The sequence below is a fragment of the Muscardinus avellanarius genome, assembly GCF_963383645.1.
Source record: "Muscardinus avellanarius genome assembly, chromosome: 8".
Lineage (NCBI taxonomy): Eukaryota > Metazoa > Chordata > Mammalia > Rodentia > Gliridae > Muscardinus > Muscardinus avellanarius.
In genome coordinates this window covers 109,370,933-109,386,235 of record NC_137794.1, presented here as the reverse complement: position 1 = coordinate 109,386,235, position 15,303 = coordinate 109,370,933, and the positions used below count along the sequence as shown (strand labels likewise).

At 42.5% G+C, this 15,303-nt stretch overlaps 1 protein-coding gene across 1 annotated transcript in view; it reads left to right on the top strand.

The window, feature by feature from the left end:
- SERAC1 (serine active site containing 1) overlaps nt 1-15,303 on the top strand; it is a gene marked incomplete at both ends in the record, with an annotated part of 34,711 nt that continues 19,408 nt past the window's right edge. Inside the window, 7 exons of the mRNA XM_080700154.1 lie at nt 1-91; nt 1,415-1,451; nt 2,376-2,512; nt 3,460-3,549; nt 5,629-5,760; nt 8,263-8,384; nt 10,086-10,214. Of these exons, the coding sequence (XP_080556280.1) occupies nt 1-91; nt 1,415-1,451; nt 2,376-2,512; nt 3,460-3,549; nt 5,629-5,760; nt 8,263-8,384; nt 10,086-10,214 (738 nt within the window). The remainder of the gene's footprint in view (nt 92-1,414; nt 1,452-2,375; nt 2,513-3,459; nt 3,550-5,628; nt 5,761-8,262; nt 8,385-10,085; nt 10,215-15,303) is intronic.

The following is a 15,303-nucleotide window of genomic DNA, read 5'->3' as shown; positions in this document are numbered from 1 at the left end:
ATGTCCCTGGCTGCTTATTGTGTCATCTGTTGTCGAAGATTAGGAACTTCCACTCCCCCACCAAAAAGGCACACATACTGGAGGGGCATCCGTGAGTACAGTTGAAACAAGAGTCTCTCATAGAGACAGTGGTAGAATTGTGGCAATCCAGGCTGGGTCACAAAAACTTTTTTAACTCATAAGACTAAGATTTATTTAAGTCTTTGTGTACAAATTTGTAGGTAGGTCCAGAGCCCTAGGTGATTCTTTTCCTTGGGAGGTCTCTTTCCTCCCCTATTTTTCCTGCCAAATTCATACTCAGCCTTCTAAATTTAAAAGTCATTGAGTTTTCATTCAGCAGATATTTATTAAACTCTTACAAAACAAGGTGCCAGTTCCCTGTATTGGGTTCTGGAGCACACTGTTGAACAAGGAAGTTGTCGTTGCCCAGGGCTCGGGGTCTGCCCTGTCCTCCTGCCCCGCTATGGCAACGCTATGGAAACGCAGAAGTTCCCTTGGCATGCTAGGCCAGGACACACCTGTCACGTGTTGTTCTGTAGAGCCACACAGAACCTGGCTATTCATCTGGCTTCTCCCATAGACTGTAAACTCTGAATGTAGTGTCTTATTTTGCTTACCATTATATCTTATTGTTTATGATTATAAACGGAACTTGTATGCAAATGCAGATTAGCTCATATAGTATTTGTTGAATGGAAGAAAACTAATTTACCATCTCTGGGTACTATTTCCTTTATTTGTAAAAGAAGATCGGCCTAGCTCATCTTGAACTTGACACTAAACAAGGATACTTACTCTCTGCTATGTGTCAGGCACTGTTCTTGGTCCTAGGGAATAATGATTAAGCTGAAGTCTTATGGAGTTTCCTTTTCATCCTTAAGGTAGATCTATTTTTAGGCTAGATAATTTTCATCTAGAAAAAGGAAGGAGAGAACGAGTATGAAAAGCCATACATGTAAATTACATTTTTGTACCAGGGCTTACCAATGGATTTGTTTCCAGGGATAGGAAATTATGAGTTGGTAGCTGTTGATTATACTAATAGAAATATCGATAGATTTTGTTTTTTGTTTTTTTGTTTGGTGGTACTGGGGGTGGAACCCAGAGGCATTCTACCTCTGGGTTATACTCCCAGACCTATTTTATATATTTTTTTTATTTGGAGACAGGGTCTTACTAAGCTGCTGAGAGCCTCACTAAGTAGCTGAGGCTGGCTTTGAACCTGCACGATCCTCCTGTCTCAGCCTCCTAAGCGTGGGGATTACAAGCGTGCGCCACCACGCCCGGCTCAGAAAATATTGATAGATTTTAATCTTGATTATAAATGAAATAGGTGGGGGCGTTATTGCCTATTTCCTGTCATACTTTAAAAAGTAAAATTCATCACATTGACTTTTCCCCTTTCTTTTTGAAGGAAATATAATAAAGTTTACTGGATCACTTATTTTAGGGTAAGTGTCTGTTGGAGTCTTGGTTGGCTTCAATATATCACTTGAGTCTCAGTGGAGGTGGTCTGTGGGCAGCACGGGGTGGCGGGGGGCTGTGGACTCCGTGCTCCCTGCTTCTCTGCCCTCCGGGATGTCCTCTGGGCCCGAGTGTGCGCTGGGGATCTGGCCTGCCTGGCCCATGGCTCTGGGGAGAGCACTGGACACACACAGACCAGGCACTCGGTCAGCTCTCACACACTTCAAACCATCCCTTGTATCAGGCTCAGAAGTGACTAAAAAGGCTAAAAGTCACGTTAGGATTAGTTTTGAAGTCCCTAGATCACCAATGAACTCCCATGAGAAGAGTCCAAGACTGGGACAACTGCCGCCTGCCATTCATGCTCCTTCAGGGGCAGGTGCTCCGGGTCGGGGCAACCCTCTGATCAACACTCCCTTCTCCTTGGGGGAGGGCCACATTATTAAAAGTATGTCTTGGCCGGGCGTGGTGGCGCACGCTTGTAACAGACTCACATGACGAATGTCTTAAGTGCCCATCCATGGCAGCATGGGTAAATAAGTTGTAGTCATTGGTATAATGAATAAATCACATGCCGTATCAAAATGTGAATAGATCACAGATAAAGTTGAGAAAAAGAATACAGCTAGTGTTGTGGCCAGCCTCAGCTATTTCATGAGGCCTCCATAACTTAGACCTGTTTCTAAAAGAAAGAATAAAAAAATAGGGCTGGGGGGCATAGCTCAGGGGCAGAATGCCCCTGGGTTCAGTTGCTAGTTCTGCAAAAAATTTAAAAAGTGTTATATTCACATTACTGTATATAATGCTTCCCAATGAGAAAGTAGTTATTTTTGAAAACTTAATAAGAACAGTAGCTCTTGTGCCATGTTTAGTTTCTGTTTGTGTGATAAATTTCTTTTTTCTTTTTTAAGAGGTTCTTTATTTTTTACATATGAAGTTTTGGCTCTGAAGAAGTCTTTGACATTAGATACTGAAGTGGTGGAAAAAGAAAAAATGAAGTCATATATATATATGCACACAATTTGCTCAGACAAAGGAGAAAGTCATGGTGAGTTTATTGTAAAGTAACCTTACCTTTGTGAAAAAATGATACTAATTATTGAATTTAAAAATCAGTCTATGTCCCCGGGCGTGGTGGCACACGCTTGTAATCCCGGCATTTATGAGGCTGAGACAGGAGGATCGCGCAGGTTAGAAGCCAGCCTCAGCTACTTAGCAAGGCCCTTTGCAACTCAGTGAGACCCTGTTTCAAAATAAAGAATAAAAAATAGGGCTGAGGGTGTTGCTCAGAGATAGACTGCCCCTGGGTTCCATCCCCTGTACCGCAAAAAAAAAATAAATAAATAAAATAAAATAAAAATGAAAACTAGTCTGTGTAAAGCATAGTACTGGGAGGTTAGATTCAGTTGACTTGAAGAGTCACCAGATCCTGGGAGAACCAAGTTCCCCCCCCCTAGCTGAAGGCAAATGTGGGACTTGGTATTTTACCCACTTTGCAGGGCCCCGAGATCTCAGAGGCCCAGCTGGCTCTGTAGTCTGAACCTGGATGCCCTCCTCAGTGGAGGTGCCAGTTCAGAGGCTGGCCTTCAGTTTGGCAAGTAGAAAACATGATTTTTTATCATTTTATTTATTTATTTATTTTTTATTTATTTTTATGGTACTGGGGATGGAAGCCAGGGGCATTATACCTCTGAGCTATACCCAGCCCTATTTTCAGTTTATGCATTTTTTTTTTTTTTAGTGGTATTGGGATTCCTGGAAACCCTTCTACCTCTGGGCTACTCTCACAGACCTATTTTATATTTTATTTGGAAACAGGGTCTCTTACGCCAGCGCATCTGGCTTCGAACCTGCGCGATCCTCCTGTCTCCGCCTCCCAAGTGCGGGGATTACAAGCGTGCGCCACCACGCCTGGCTGTGCATTTCTTTTTGAGGGACTGGAGCATAGCATTTCAAGGATCTGCTTGGTTATATTTAACTTTGTCCTCATTTTAGGGATTGCCTGGCAGGCAAGAAAAGAACTTCACAGAGCAGTAAGAAAAGTGCTGGCAGCATCAGCCAAGATATTACAGAGTCCATTTGCTGGTAAGTTTCAAACACTTAACTCAGGATCAGTCCTCTTCTGTGATCTGAAAGTCATTTGAAAGACCATTCTGAGGTGATTTTAAAACTTTCTTATTCTAATATTTTAATAGCTATGAATTAGTTGAGTAATATTTTTCTTTCAGGCTAAATTTAATTTAAGAGTTTAATGCTTTGGGCAATTTTCTTCCATCTTTGTGAATTTCTTATTGTTACACAGTTGTAAATAAAATTTTTGAGATTAAATATTCCTTGTTCTTTGGATGAGCATTTCAGAATTTTGTTAGAAAATCACTCCCATGCTTTCTTATGAGAATATTGCATTAAAATGTAGAAATTAAAATCAGGCAGATCTACAGTGTGAAGCTAGCTAGCTCATCTCTTTAAAAGTTGGCTAGCAAGCTGGGTGTGGTGGCGCATGCTTGTAATCCCTGCGCTTAGGAGGCGGAGACAGGAGGATCGCGCTGGTTCGAAGCTAGCCTCGCTGGCTTAAGAGACCCTGTTCCAAATTTTAAAAAATGTAAAAATAGTCTGGGAGTGTAGCCCGGAGGTAGAAGGGTTTCCAGGAACCCCAGTACCAAAAAAAAAAAAAAAAGTTGGCAAGCCGGGCGTGGTGGCACACGCTTGTAATCCCAGCATTTGGGAGGCTGAGACAGGAGGATCATGGCTCGCGGACAGTCTCAGCTACTTAGTGAGGCCCTTCAGCAACTCACTGAGACCCTGTTTCAAAATGAATAAAAAATTGGGCAGGGGGTGTAGCTCGGAGGTCAAATGCCTCTGGGTTCCATCTCCAGACCTGCCCCCCCCCAAAAAAAAAAGTTGGCATCATAGCTGAGCGTGACAGGACACACCTGTAACCCCAGTCCTTTGGAAGCTGAGACAGGAGAATTGCAGGTTGGAGGCCAACCTCAGCAATTGAGTGAGACCCTATTTCAAAATAAAAATAATAAGATAGGGCTGGAAGTGTAGCTCAGAAGTAGAATGCCCCTGGGTTCAAGCCCTACTATTAAAAAAAAAACAAAAAAACAAAAAAAACTTGAATGCAGGTAGATGATGGAGGGTGGAAGGTCAGTGCACCCAGCTTCCTTTCAGATAGTTTGCACGTGCCTGCATCTGGACAGAGCAGTCCTGGCAAGGTCACAGCTATTGAATCTAGATGTGATAGGCATGTGGATATTAGTTCATAGAGTTCTTTGAAGTCTTTAAATATTTCATCTTTAAAAAATATATTTGAAGAAAAGAGAAAAAAGTTACCACAAAGTGAAAGCCATCATAGTATTTTGAACAAAAGCACACTCAAAATTATCATAATAAGGATAACAATATAAAGCTGCGTGTGGTGGCGCACACTTGTGATCCCAGCATTCAGAAGGCCGAGACTGGAGGATTGTGGTTCACTAACAGCCTCAGCTACTTAATGAGGCCCTTTACAACTCAGTGAGACCCTGTTTCAAACAATAAAAAATAAAAAAAAAATAGTGCTGGAGGTGTAGCTCATAGGTACAATGCCCCTGGGTCCATCCCCAGTACCACAAAAAAAAAAAAAAAAAAAAAGAAAAAGAAAAAGAAAAAGAAAAAAGAGTAGCTGGGTTTAGTGGTGCATGCTTGTAACCCCAGTATTCAGGAGGCAGAGACCAGAGGATTGCGGTTCTAGGACAGCCTCAGCTACTTAGGCCCTTTGCAACTCAGTAAGATCCTGTTTCAAAAAAATAAAAAAGACTTAAAAAAATAGGACTGGGGGTATAACTTGGTGGTAGTATGCCCCTAGTTTCCATCCCCAGTGCTTAAAAAAAAGAAAGAAGAGAAATAAAAGACCAATAATAGGGCTGGGGTATAGCTTGAAGGTACAATGCCCCTGGGTTCCATCCCTAGTAACTTAAAAAAAAAAAAAAGAATAACAATATAACAGCTGAGAACAAATACATCTGTCACTATTAATACTTGTATATGGATTTAACTCTCCTATTGTAAATTTCAAATATTTACAAATTACCATCTGCAATAAAAAACGAGGATAAAAATGTCTTCTTCACTGTACTCACCATCTTGTTTCTTTGTGCTCGTCTCTTTCTTTCTGCAAAGACACCTTCGGCACAGCGGACGTGGAAGATCACGAGTGTGCCGTGTGGCTGCTGCTGCGGAGGAGCCGGGCTGCCGACAGAGCCACGCGCCTGGAGGCCGTGCAGGCCATGGCGGAGGCGCACCACTGGCTCGGTAGGACCCTGAGCCGCCGCCAGCTCGCTCTTGCTTCCGAAGGAAATATAAAGAGAAGGGAGTGAGATTAGGAGGGGAAATAATTCAGGCCATCTTAAGATAGACAGAGAATAGGTTCAAAAGATGAGAAGAAACTCCAGTGGTAAAGTAAAAACCCTGTGGGCCTGGTGGCTAGATGGACGTGCCCCTCAGAATTGAGGTGCATTATATGTAACTTTCTACTCTAGAGAAAGTGTGTGTGTGTGTGTGTGTGTTAGTTACTGGGGATTGAACCCAGGGACATTCTACTTCAGAGCTATACCCCAGTCCTATTTTGTGGTATATTTTGAAACAGGGTCTTAAGTTACAGAGAGCTTTTTGTTGCTGAGGCTGAACTTGAACATGTAATCCTCCTGTCTCAGCTTCCCAAGTACAGGGGTTACAAGCATGCACCACCATGCCCAGCTTCGGGAGGGGTTTACATCTATGCTACATCCCTAACTCTGTATTTTATTTTATTTTATTTTATTTTATTTTATTTTATTTTATTTTATTTTATTTTATTTTTGGTGGTACTGGGGTTCCTGGAAACCCTTCTACCTCCAGGCTACACTCCCAGACCTATTCTATACGTTTTATTTGGAAACAGGGTCTCTTAAGCCAGCGCTGGCTTAGAACCTGCGCCATCCTCCTGTCTCCGCCTCCCAAGCATTACAAGTGTGGGAGTTTATATTTTATGTTGAAACAGTGTCTCACCATGTTACTGCATGCTGGCCTCAAACTGTATTCCTGTTGTCTCAGGCTCCCAATTACTGGGATTACAGGCATTCATCACCATATGCAGCAGAGAAACTCTTGATTCAGAGAGTAGTTTAATTTTTGTTTGTATTTTCTTTTGATTCCTATTTTGGTGATGAAGATGGTACCCAAGTTGCTCTATTACTGAGCTACAGCCCCACCCACCCCTTTTTAAAAATTAATTAATTAGTTAATGTTTGTGATAATAGATATTGATCTCAGGGGCATTCTGCCTCTGAGCTACACCGCTGGCCCTATTTTATTTTTTAAATTTTGAAACAAGGTTTCACTAAGTTATGGAGGGCCTCATCCAGATTCTGAGGCTGACTGTGAACCTGAGATCCTCTTCTCTCAGCTCCCCAAGTATTGGGACTACAAGCATGCTCTGCCAAACCTGGCCAAATTCTTTTATTTTGAGAGAAAGTCTGGCTAAATTGCCAAGGCTGAGCTTGAACTTGGAAGCCTCTTGTCTCAGCTTCCCAAATACTGGTATTACAGGCATGTACAACTATCTCTTTTGGTCCCTATTTAGTGAAATATATTTAATTGCAGTTGGGCATGGTGGCGCATGCTTGTAATCCCAGCATTTAGGAGGCTGAGACAGGAGGATTGCGGTTCATGGACAGCCTCAGCTACTTAGTAAGGCCCTTTGAAATTCGATGAGACCCTGTTTCAAAATAAGGAATAAAAAATAGGGCTAGGGGGTGTACGTTAAAGGTAGAATACCCTTGGGTTCCATCCTCAGTACCGCCAAAAAAAAAAAAAATATATATATATATATATATATATATTTAATTGCTTGTTACACCATATTATTATATTTGCTTTCACTTTCATAATCTACTTGTGTCTAGTACTAATAATTAGGTAAATGTACCTAGTTTATTTTTAAGCAATATTTAAAATATTTATAAAATTACTTGAATAGAGCTGGGTGTGGTAGATCACACTTGTAATCTCAGTACTTGGGAGGTTAAGACTGGAGGATCACAGGTTTAAGGCAAGAATGCAATGACTTAGTGAACCCCTATCTCAAAATTAAAAAAAATAAAATTTGCTCAGTGGTAGAATCCCACCTTGGCTAAATTCTAAGTCACACACACACACAGACACACACATGTATGTGTGCGTGTACATACACATAAAGAAAATGGCATGTCTAAGAGTGCCACCATCTGGAATCTCAGACTAAGTAGTTATGGGCATCAGGAAGACAGCACAATAACCACTGGCAGGCCTGTGTGTGAGGCAAGTGTGCTACTGCCGAGCCATTTCCCAGCCCTTTGTAGTTTTATTTTAGACGTGGTCTGCCTGAACTGACCAGGCTGCCCTTAAACTTCTGATCCTCCTGCCTCAGCCTCCGGCATAGCTGAGGTTATAGGCATTTGCCACCAAGCCCAGCTTCGAAACAACGTTTGAATGCTGGGATCAACTGAGTCTGACTTACCACCTTTAATGTTTGAGCTTCATTTTTTCCAAAACATTAGCTGGACCATGACCCAGTCCCCAGATAGATGTTGAAGAGAATCGTCAGATTAGAAACGCTGGGCACTGCGCTCACAAGTCTTGTAAATACAGGCAAAGTTGTGAAAAAATACTTGGACATTTTTAGATAACAGACTTGTAGAACAGTTTAAAAATGTGTTTTTAAGTAGTTTGTTCACTTAATCCTTGTGACAATTATAAGCTAATTTGAGTACTTACAGGAAATATACTTTCCAATAGATTACCAGTATAGGATAATCGCTCAAGCCTGTGACCCAAGAACTCTCGTCGGCTTGGCCCGAAGCAAAGAGAGTGATCTTCGCTTTTTCCTCCCGCCGCCCCCTTTGCCATCTTTAAAAGAAGTAAGTAGAGCCGAGCGTGGAGGTGCACGCTTGCAATCCCCGCGCTGGGGAGGCTGGGACCGGAGAGTCGCGCAGGCTCGAAGCCAGCCTCGGATACTGAGTGAGGCTCTCAGCAACTTAGTGAGACCCTGTTTCCAAATAAAATATAAAATGGGTCTGGCAGTATAGCTCGGAGGTAGAAAGCCTCTGGGTTCCACCCCCAGTACCACACACACACACACACACACACACACACACACACAAATTAATTAATTAATAAAAATAAAAGAGGTAAGTAAATAAAATAATACAGAGTTAAAAATAGTTTAATATAGTATCTTCACTCTGGATGCAAGATAAATGTCCAAAACATAGTTGCTGGCTACTTTTCACAAGCAGGTAAGCTAAGCTGTCAAGCTGAAGTCTCTGTTCATACAAAGATTTGATTCTTCCATGGATTCCTCCATCAGAGTTGTTTCTCAGATTATTCTCTGTCTTTGGGGACTGGATATCCCTGTACACCATTTTATTTATTTACTTATTTTTTTGTGGTACTGGAGATAGAACCTCTGAGATAGACCCCCAGCCCTGTTTTATTTTTTTATTTTGAAACAGAGTCCTGCTAGACTGCTGAAACTCTTACCAAGTTCCTGAAGCTGGCCTGGAACCTACGATCTTCCTGTCTCCGTCTCCCAAGTACTGGGATTACGGGCATGCACACCAGTCCCAGTTTAGGTGACTTTAAGTAACATATAAACATCTACGAGTTAATATTTGCTCTGAATTTGCGATATACAGGTCAGCCTCAACTGTTGACATTTGGGGCCAAATACCCTTTGTTGGAAGAAGCTGTTCTGTACATTTGGAGGTTCCCGGGGCTCTTCTCTAGATGGCAGTAGCATTGTTCAATTTTTTTTTTGTTTGTTTGTTTTTTGTTTTTTGTTTTTTTGGTGGTATTGGGGTTTCCGGAAACCCTTCTGCCTCCGGGCTACACTCGCAGACACCTATTTTTTTTTTTAATATTTTTATCTGGAAACAGGGTCTCCAAAAATGTCTACATATATTGCTAAATATTTCCTGGAGGGCAAAGTAGCCCTGGATGGAGAGCCACTGCCGCAGATTTAAAACATGTTTTTATTTATTTGTTTGTTTATTTTGAGATAGAGTATCACTATGTTGCCCAGGCTGGTCTTGAACTTGTGGGCTTACCTGATCCTCCTGCCTCAGCTACCCAAGTAGCTGGGACTGCAGGTGAGTGCCTCTCTGCGCGCTTACGGTGCATTTCTTGAGCACCTTCCCTAGGCTTGAAAAATGGAACTCTTAGAAACGTCAGTGTAAGCAATGTTTTTGAAAAGAGAAAAATGAATATGCAAGATATTTCTTATCAGATACCATGAGATAGTAATGAGTTCTGCATTTGAAAATAGTTGCTTTCGTAGAAAGGATGTATTCATTTTGAATCAAGATGTCAGAAAAGCTTGTTAGGTAAAAACAGAGTTTGAATTTGCAATATTATTTTCAGATGCAGCATCAGACATAAAAGTATAGAATTCAGAATTAAATGACCATTTACTCAGGGGGGTGACTGGCCTTAAGTCTAAAAGCACTAATTTATCTCTGCTAATATATCTATATGTGTATGTATGTGTTTTGACTTTAGTTCTCTGAGTCTTTGTTGTACTCAGTGCTGGGTTTGTTTATACTTTCTCTCTTTTATTTCAGGATTCCTCCATTGAGGAAGAGCTCAGACAGCTGTTGGCTTCTTTACCTCAAACGGAGCTTGATGAGTGTGTCCAGTATTTTACATCCTTGGCCCTTAGCGAAACCAGCCAGAGCCTGGCTGCTCAGAAGGTCTGCTCACGTAGTCATCCAGTAAACACTGAGTGCTTGCTCTCTCTGAGATCTTGTGTCGGGGCCGGCACTTAGCACTTGAGGGTAGTCACTAGCCCGGTCACTGAATCGCACTGACTGCTGGCTGTGTGCCCTGTACTGGGCTGGCGTCAGGGATGACAGGTAGATAAACGGTCACAGAAGTGTGCAACAGAGGTACGAGTTACTTCAGGAGCCCTTAATTAACTCTGCTTAGGAAGTCATTTAAGCCTTTACAGGAGGGAGCTCTCAAGTTGCATCTTAAAGAATGAAAAGCTGGCCTTTTGGAAGGTTTTAAGTATCTCCTCTATGCCAGTGATGCCTAGATATCTTTAGCCCTGTGTTGTAACCTGAGCTCTCAACTTGAGTATTCAGCCTCCTGCTGGGAGTCTCTGCTTGTATGTAGACTAGGAATCTCAAATGTAACAGGTCGAACTTGCCCTACCTCTGCAACACCCTCCTCCTTGGGTCTTTCATCCTGGTGAGTGATGTAGTATCCACCCAGCTGCCTAAGCTCCATCTCTGGTGGCCCTTTGGCAGTGGGCAGCGCCTCCAGTGTCCCCGCAGCACGTGGATTGAGCCCATCGGCCTCCATTCTCCTGCAGCCGCCTGCTCTGGCCACTGGTCCTTCTCCACATGCTCTGTTTTTTCATCTTGGTGTCTATTTCACCTACCTAATAATTTAAAAATCTCAGCTCCCTGCCTCATTTCACTCTGGGAGCTGCTAGTCGCTGTTTCCGTGGGCATCGGCTCTCCCTCTTGGTGGTTTCTTTACGTGGGTCATGCCTTTGACAGTGAGCTTACTTTGGCTGAAGTGATTGTCTCCTGTGGGCGTCCTGAGCACTGTGGATTATGGATTTGGCCCAAGGAGCAGTTTGTTGCTTCTCCTGGTCGCTCCAGGAATTTCACTTTTATAGGACTAGATCTTTATAAGCTGAGATACATCTGTAGATGGCGTGGTCTTGGGCTGGGTCTTTTCCATAGAATACATCTCGCCTGAGCCCTGAGCACAAATGGGTTTTCTTGTTGCTTTCATGGGCTGGTGGGCAGAGTTTTTCTGACCCTCTTTCAGAGAGGAGCCAGCTTTCCAGAGCCTTGCTTTGTGCAGAGCTTCCAGACCTGAGCCCGCAGGGCGGGAGCAACACTGCATCTGGGCTGGGTGTGTGTTCCGATTGCATGGCCAGAGCCCGTGGGCATTTCAGTATACGTTCTCTAAGCTTCCCTTGAGACTGTGTCTTAGCGTCACTCCAGTGAATTCAGCCCAGTTCTTTTTCTTTTTTCTTTTTTTTTTTTGAGGGGGGTATTATGATTGAACCCAGAAGCATTCTAACTCTGTGCTACACCCCTGACTTTTTAAAGTTTTTTGATTTGAAACAAGGTCTCATAGGTTGCTGATAGTCTCACTAAGTTGCTAAGGCTGACCCTGAACCTTTGATCCTCTTGTCCCAGCCTCCCAAGTACTGATTGCAGGTAAGCCCAAGGCGCCTGGCTTCAGTTTTCTTTTGGATACTCAAAATGTCATCATTGCCTGGTCACTAGATCCCTTCTTTAATCTCTTAATTCCTTTCACAAGGTAGCTGTGAGAGCACTTCTGTGTTCTCTCTCTCTCTCTCTCTCTCTCTCTCTTTCTCCTTCTTCGTCGCCGTTGCCGCCGCCGTCGTCATCATCATCATTGTCGTCCTCTCTCTCTTCTTTTCTCTTCTCTTCTCTTCTCTTCTTTCTCTTTCCCTCCCCCTCCCCCTCCCCCTCCCCCTCCCCCTCCCCCTCCCTCTCCCTCTCCTTCTCCTTCTCCTTCTCCTTCTTCTTCTTCTTCTTCTTCTTCTTCTTCTTCTTCTTCTTTCTCTCTCTCTCTCTCTCTCTCTCTCTCTCTCTCTCTCTGTGTGTGTGTGTGTGTGTGTGTGTGTGTGTGTGTGTTTGTGGTGCTGGGAATTGAACCCAGGGGCATCTTACTTCTGAGCTATACCCCAGCCCTAATTTTTATTCTTTATTTTGAAGTAGAGCCTAAGTTGAGGAGTGCCTCACTAAGTAGCTGAGACTGGCCAGGAATCGCCATCTTCCTGTCCCAAGTACTGGGATTACAAGTGTGCGCCACCACGCCTGGCTCTAATATTCTATCTTATTAGACCAGTGAGCACCTCCATTTAGCCATTCTCATTTCCCATCCTAGATTCGTTAAGCTTTCCATATTTCCACATGCCAAGGAGTTGGGGGTCAGGGGATGGGTCGGAGTGCCTATCTGGCGACCCCTTGCCTGGTGTACGCCGCACCTGCCCCTGCCGTCCCAGGGATCCTTGGTGTCAGTGCGCTGCTTCTGTACAAAAATTCTTCCATGTAGAGGTTACTGTACACCCTGGAGACAGCCCATACAATTACGTTTGGTGCTAGAGCATAGTTCTTAACCTTCGATTACCATGGCTCCCTTTGGTGATTTGGTAAAGTTTAGGAACTCAGGTATAAATGCACAAATGTTATAAGATTGCAAAGAAGGCCGATTAGACTTAAATGCTGTTCCCAAAACTTAAAAAATGTGATATAATTAATGTATTTGCTTACTAATGCATTAAAAATAAGAATATACATTTAAAATATAAAAGTTGAAATTAACTTGAATTTTTAAACTTTTTACTTTAGAATAATTGTAGTGTGTGTGTGTGTGTGTGTGTGTGTGTGTGTGTGTGTGTATAGTACTGGGAATGGGATGAATCCAGGGACATTCTACCTCTGAGATACACCCCAGGCCTATTTTTTTATTACTCATTTTTGAAACAGGGTCTTACTAAGTTGCGGAGGGCCTCATGAAGTTGCTAAGGTTGGCCACAGACCCGTGATCCTCCTGTCTCAGCCTCCCAAGTACTGGGACTACAAGTGTGGGCCACCATACCCAGCTGCATAATTTCAGCTTTAAAGAGTTACAAAAACTACATTTCACTAAGACTCACTAGTTTATTAACATTCTTTCCCATTTGTTTCCTCATCCCCTGTTATTCTTTCTTCTCTCTGTAGATAACATCTTTGTCTACCCATTCATGTACATTCTCCTCTCTGAATCTTTTGAGAGTTGAGTGCAGACGTCATGCCCTGGTACTTCTAATTCCTAACAAGAACATTCTCCAAAGAAACCACAGAGCCAGGTGTGGTGGCACACATCTATAATCCCAGTACTTAGGAGAATGAGACAGGAGGATCTCAGGTTCAAGACTAGCCTCAGTGACTTAGCAAGGCTCCAGCCAATCTAGCTAGACCCGGTTTCAAAACAAAACAAAGATAAAAAGATCTGGAGGTGAACGCTCCTGGGTTCAATTGTGGTACCACAAAAAACGAACCCCACAGCATCATTATCAAATTCATTAAAGTTAACACTAATATAATGCTGTTATCTAATATATACTCGACATCCCCAGAAGTCCACCAGTTAACTCTTTACCGTTATCTTTGCCAGAGATGAGAATGACTTTCAGTGAGCCAGTCTCTTCATAATTCCCAGTTTAAGCAGTATGAATCTTTGAGATATAAGCTTATTTAAACTTTGGAAATAATATTCCTTGGAAATAGAATACTGTAGTGGAGAAGGCATGAATAAAAATTATAGGGTGGCCCCAAATTTCTTTGGACATTTAGTTGGTTTATTGATCCATGGATCTTCTGAACTAACTAAAACTGCAGTATTTTATCGACATTTTGTATAGAAGGCACTGGGCTTCATATGTGCACTTTGGAAGGATATTACCTGGTAGTCATCTGGAGTCACACAGTTATGACCATTGGAAGGATATTACCTGGTAGTCATCTGGAGTCACACAGTTATGACCATTGGAAGGATATTACCTGGTAGTCATCTGGAGTCACACAGTTATGACCACTACTTCAAGGTGAAACTCTTCAAAAGGAGATGCAGTAATAAGTCTTCCTTCCATCTCCCCTACCCCAAACACACACACTTTTATACAAGGGGTAGCACGTGATTCACACAGTTGTGCACCTTCTCTTTTACACTTAGGGCTTTTTTAGAGATTAGTTTATATCAATATATGAAGATACTAGCCAAGTGTGGAGGTACACACATATAATTCCAGTACTTAGGAGGCTGAGATAGGAGGATCGCAGGTTCGTGGCCAGCCTCAGCAAATTAGGCCCTCTGCAACTTAGTGAGACCCTGTTTCAAACTAAAAGAAAGTAAGATAGGGTTGGGGGTATAGCTCAGAGATAGAACACTCCTGGGTTCAATCCCCAGCATGAAAAAAATTGAGTATATAATTATACTAAAAAAAAGTTTATGTCTGAGCATACAACTGCACCCTAATTTATTTAACTGACCCCTTTCCTGATGGATATTAGATGGCTTTTAGTCTTCTGTTCTTGTAAACAATGCTGTAGTGAATAAACCTATACATCTCTCACTTTGCCTGTGTGCGTTTCCTTAGGATAAATTGTTAAAGGCACAGGCACTTGGAATGATGGCTGTTGCCCAGTTGCCCTGCATAGAAGCCGAGCCGTGGATATTACTGGCAGGAAGATGTTAAGAATGCCTTTCCTCTCCCAGCACCTCATCCACCTGAGAGATGAACGTGTGGTTTCTGAGTAGTTTCGGTGTGCCCATCTTATCACGAGCAGTGCTGAGCACTTTCTCCTGTTTTAGAGCCATTGTTTCTTTTCCTATGGATCCCCTTGTTTATGACTCTCGCCCATATTTACATAGTATTTCTGGCAGGTTCACTGATTTATAGGCAATTATTGCATGGTGGGAAGCAGCCCTTGATTTGTGATAAGAGCTGAGAACTTCCCTCATTTAGTTTTCTATGATATGTTTTAACGTACATTGGGAAACGTCACCGCTGTTCTGTTCTGTAGTTTTCCTAACTCTTGTTATTCTTCCATATGAACCTGAATTCAACTTGAAGAGATTTAAAAGCTCCGTGATCGTTGTTATTATGGTCTTCATTTTTTATTAGCCCAATAATGCCTTTTCTCTTTTCTGAATTTCAATGATGAGGCTTTCAGTAGATTCTGTTAGCATGATCTGGAAAATCACACACTATAGGAATTGCTAGGATGACATCACGATGAACGTGGG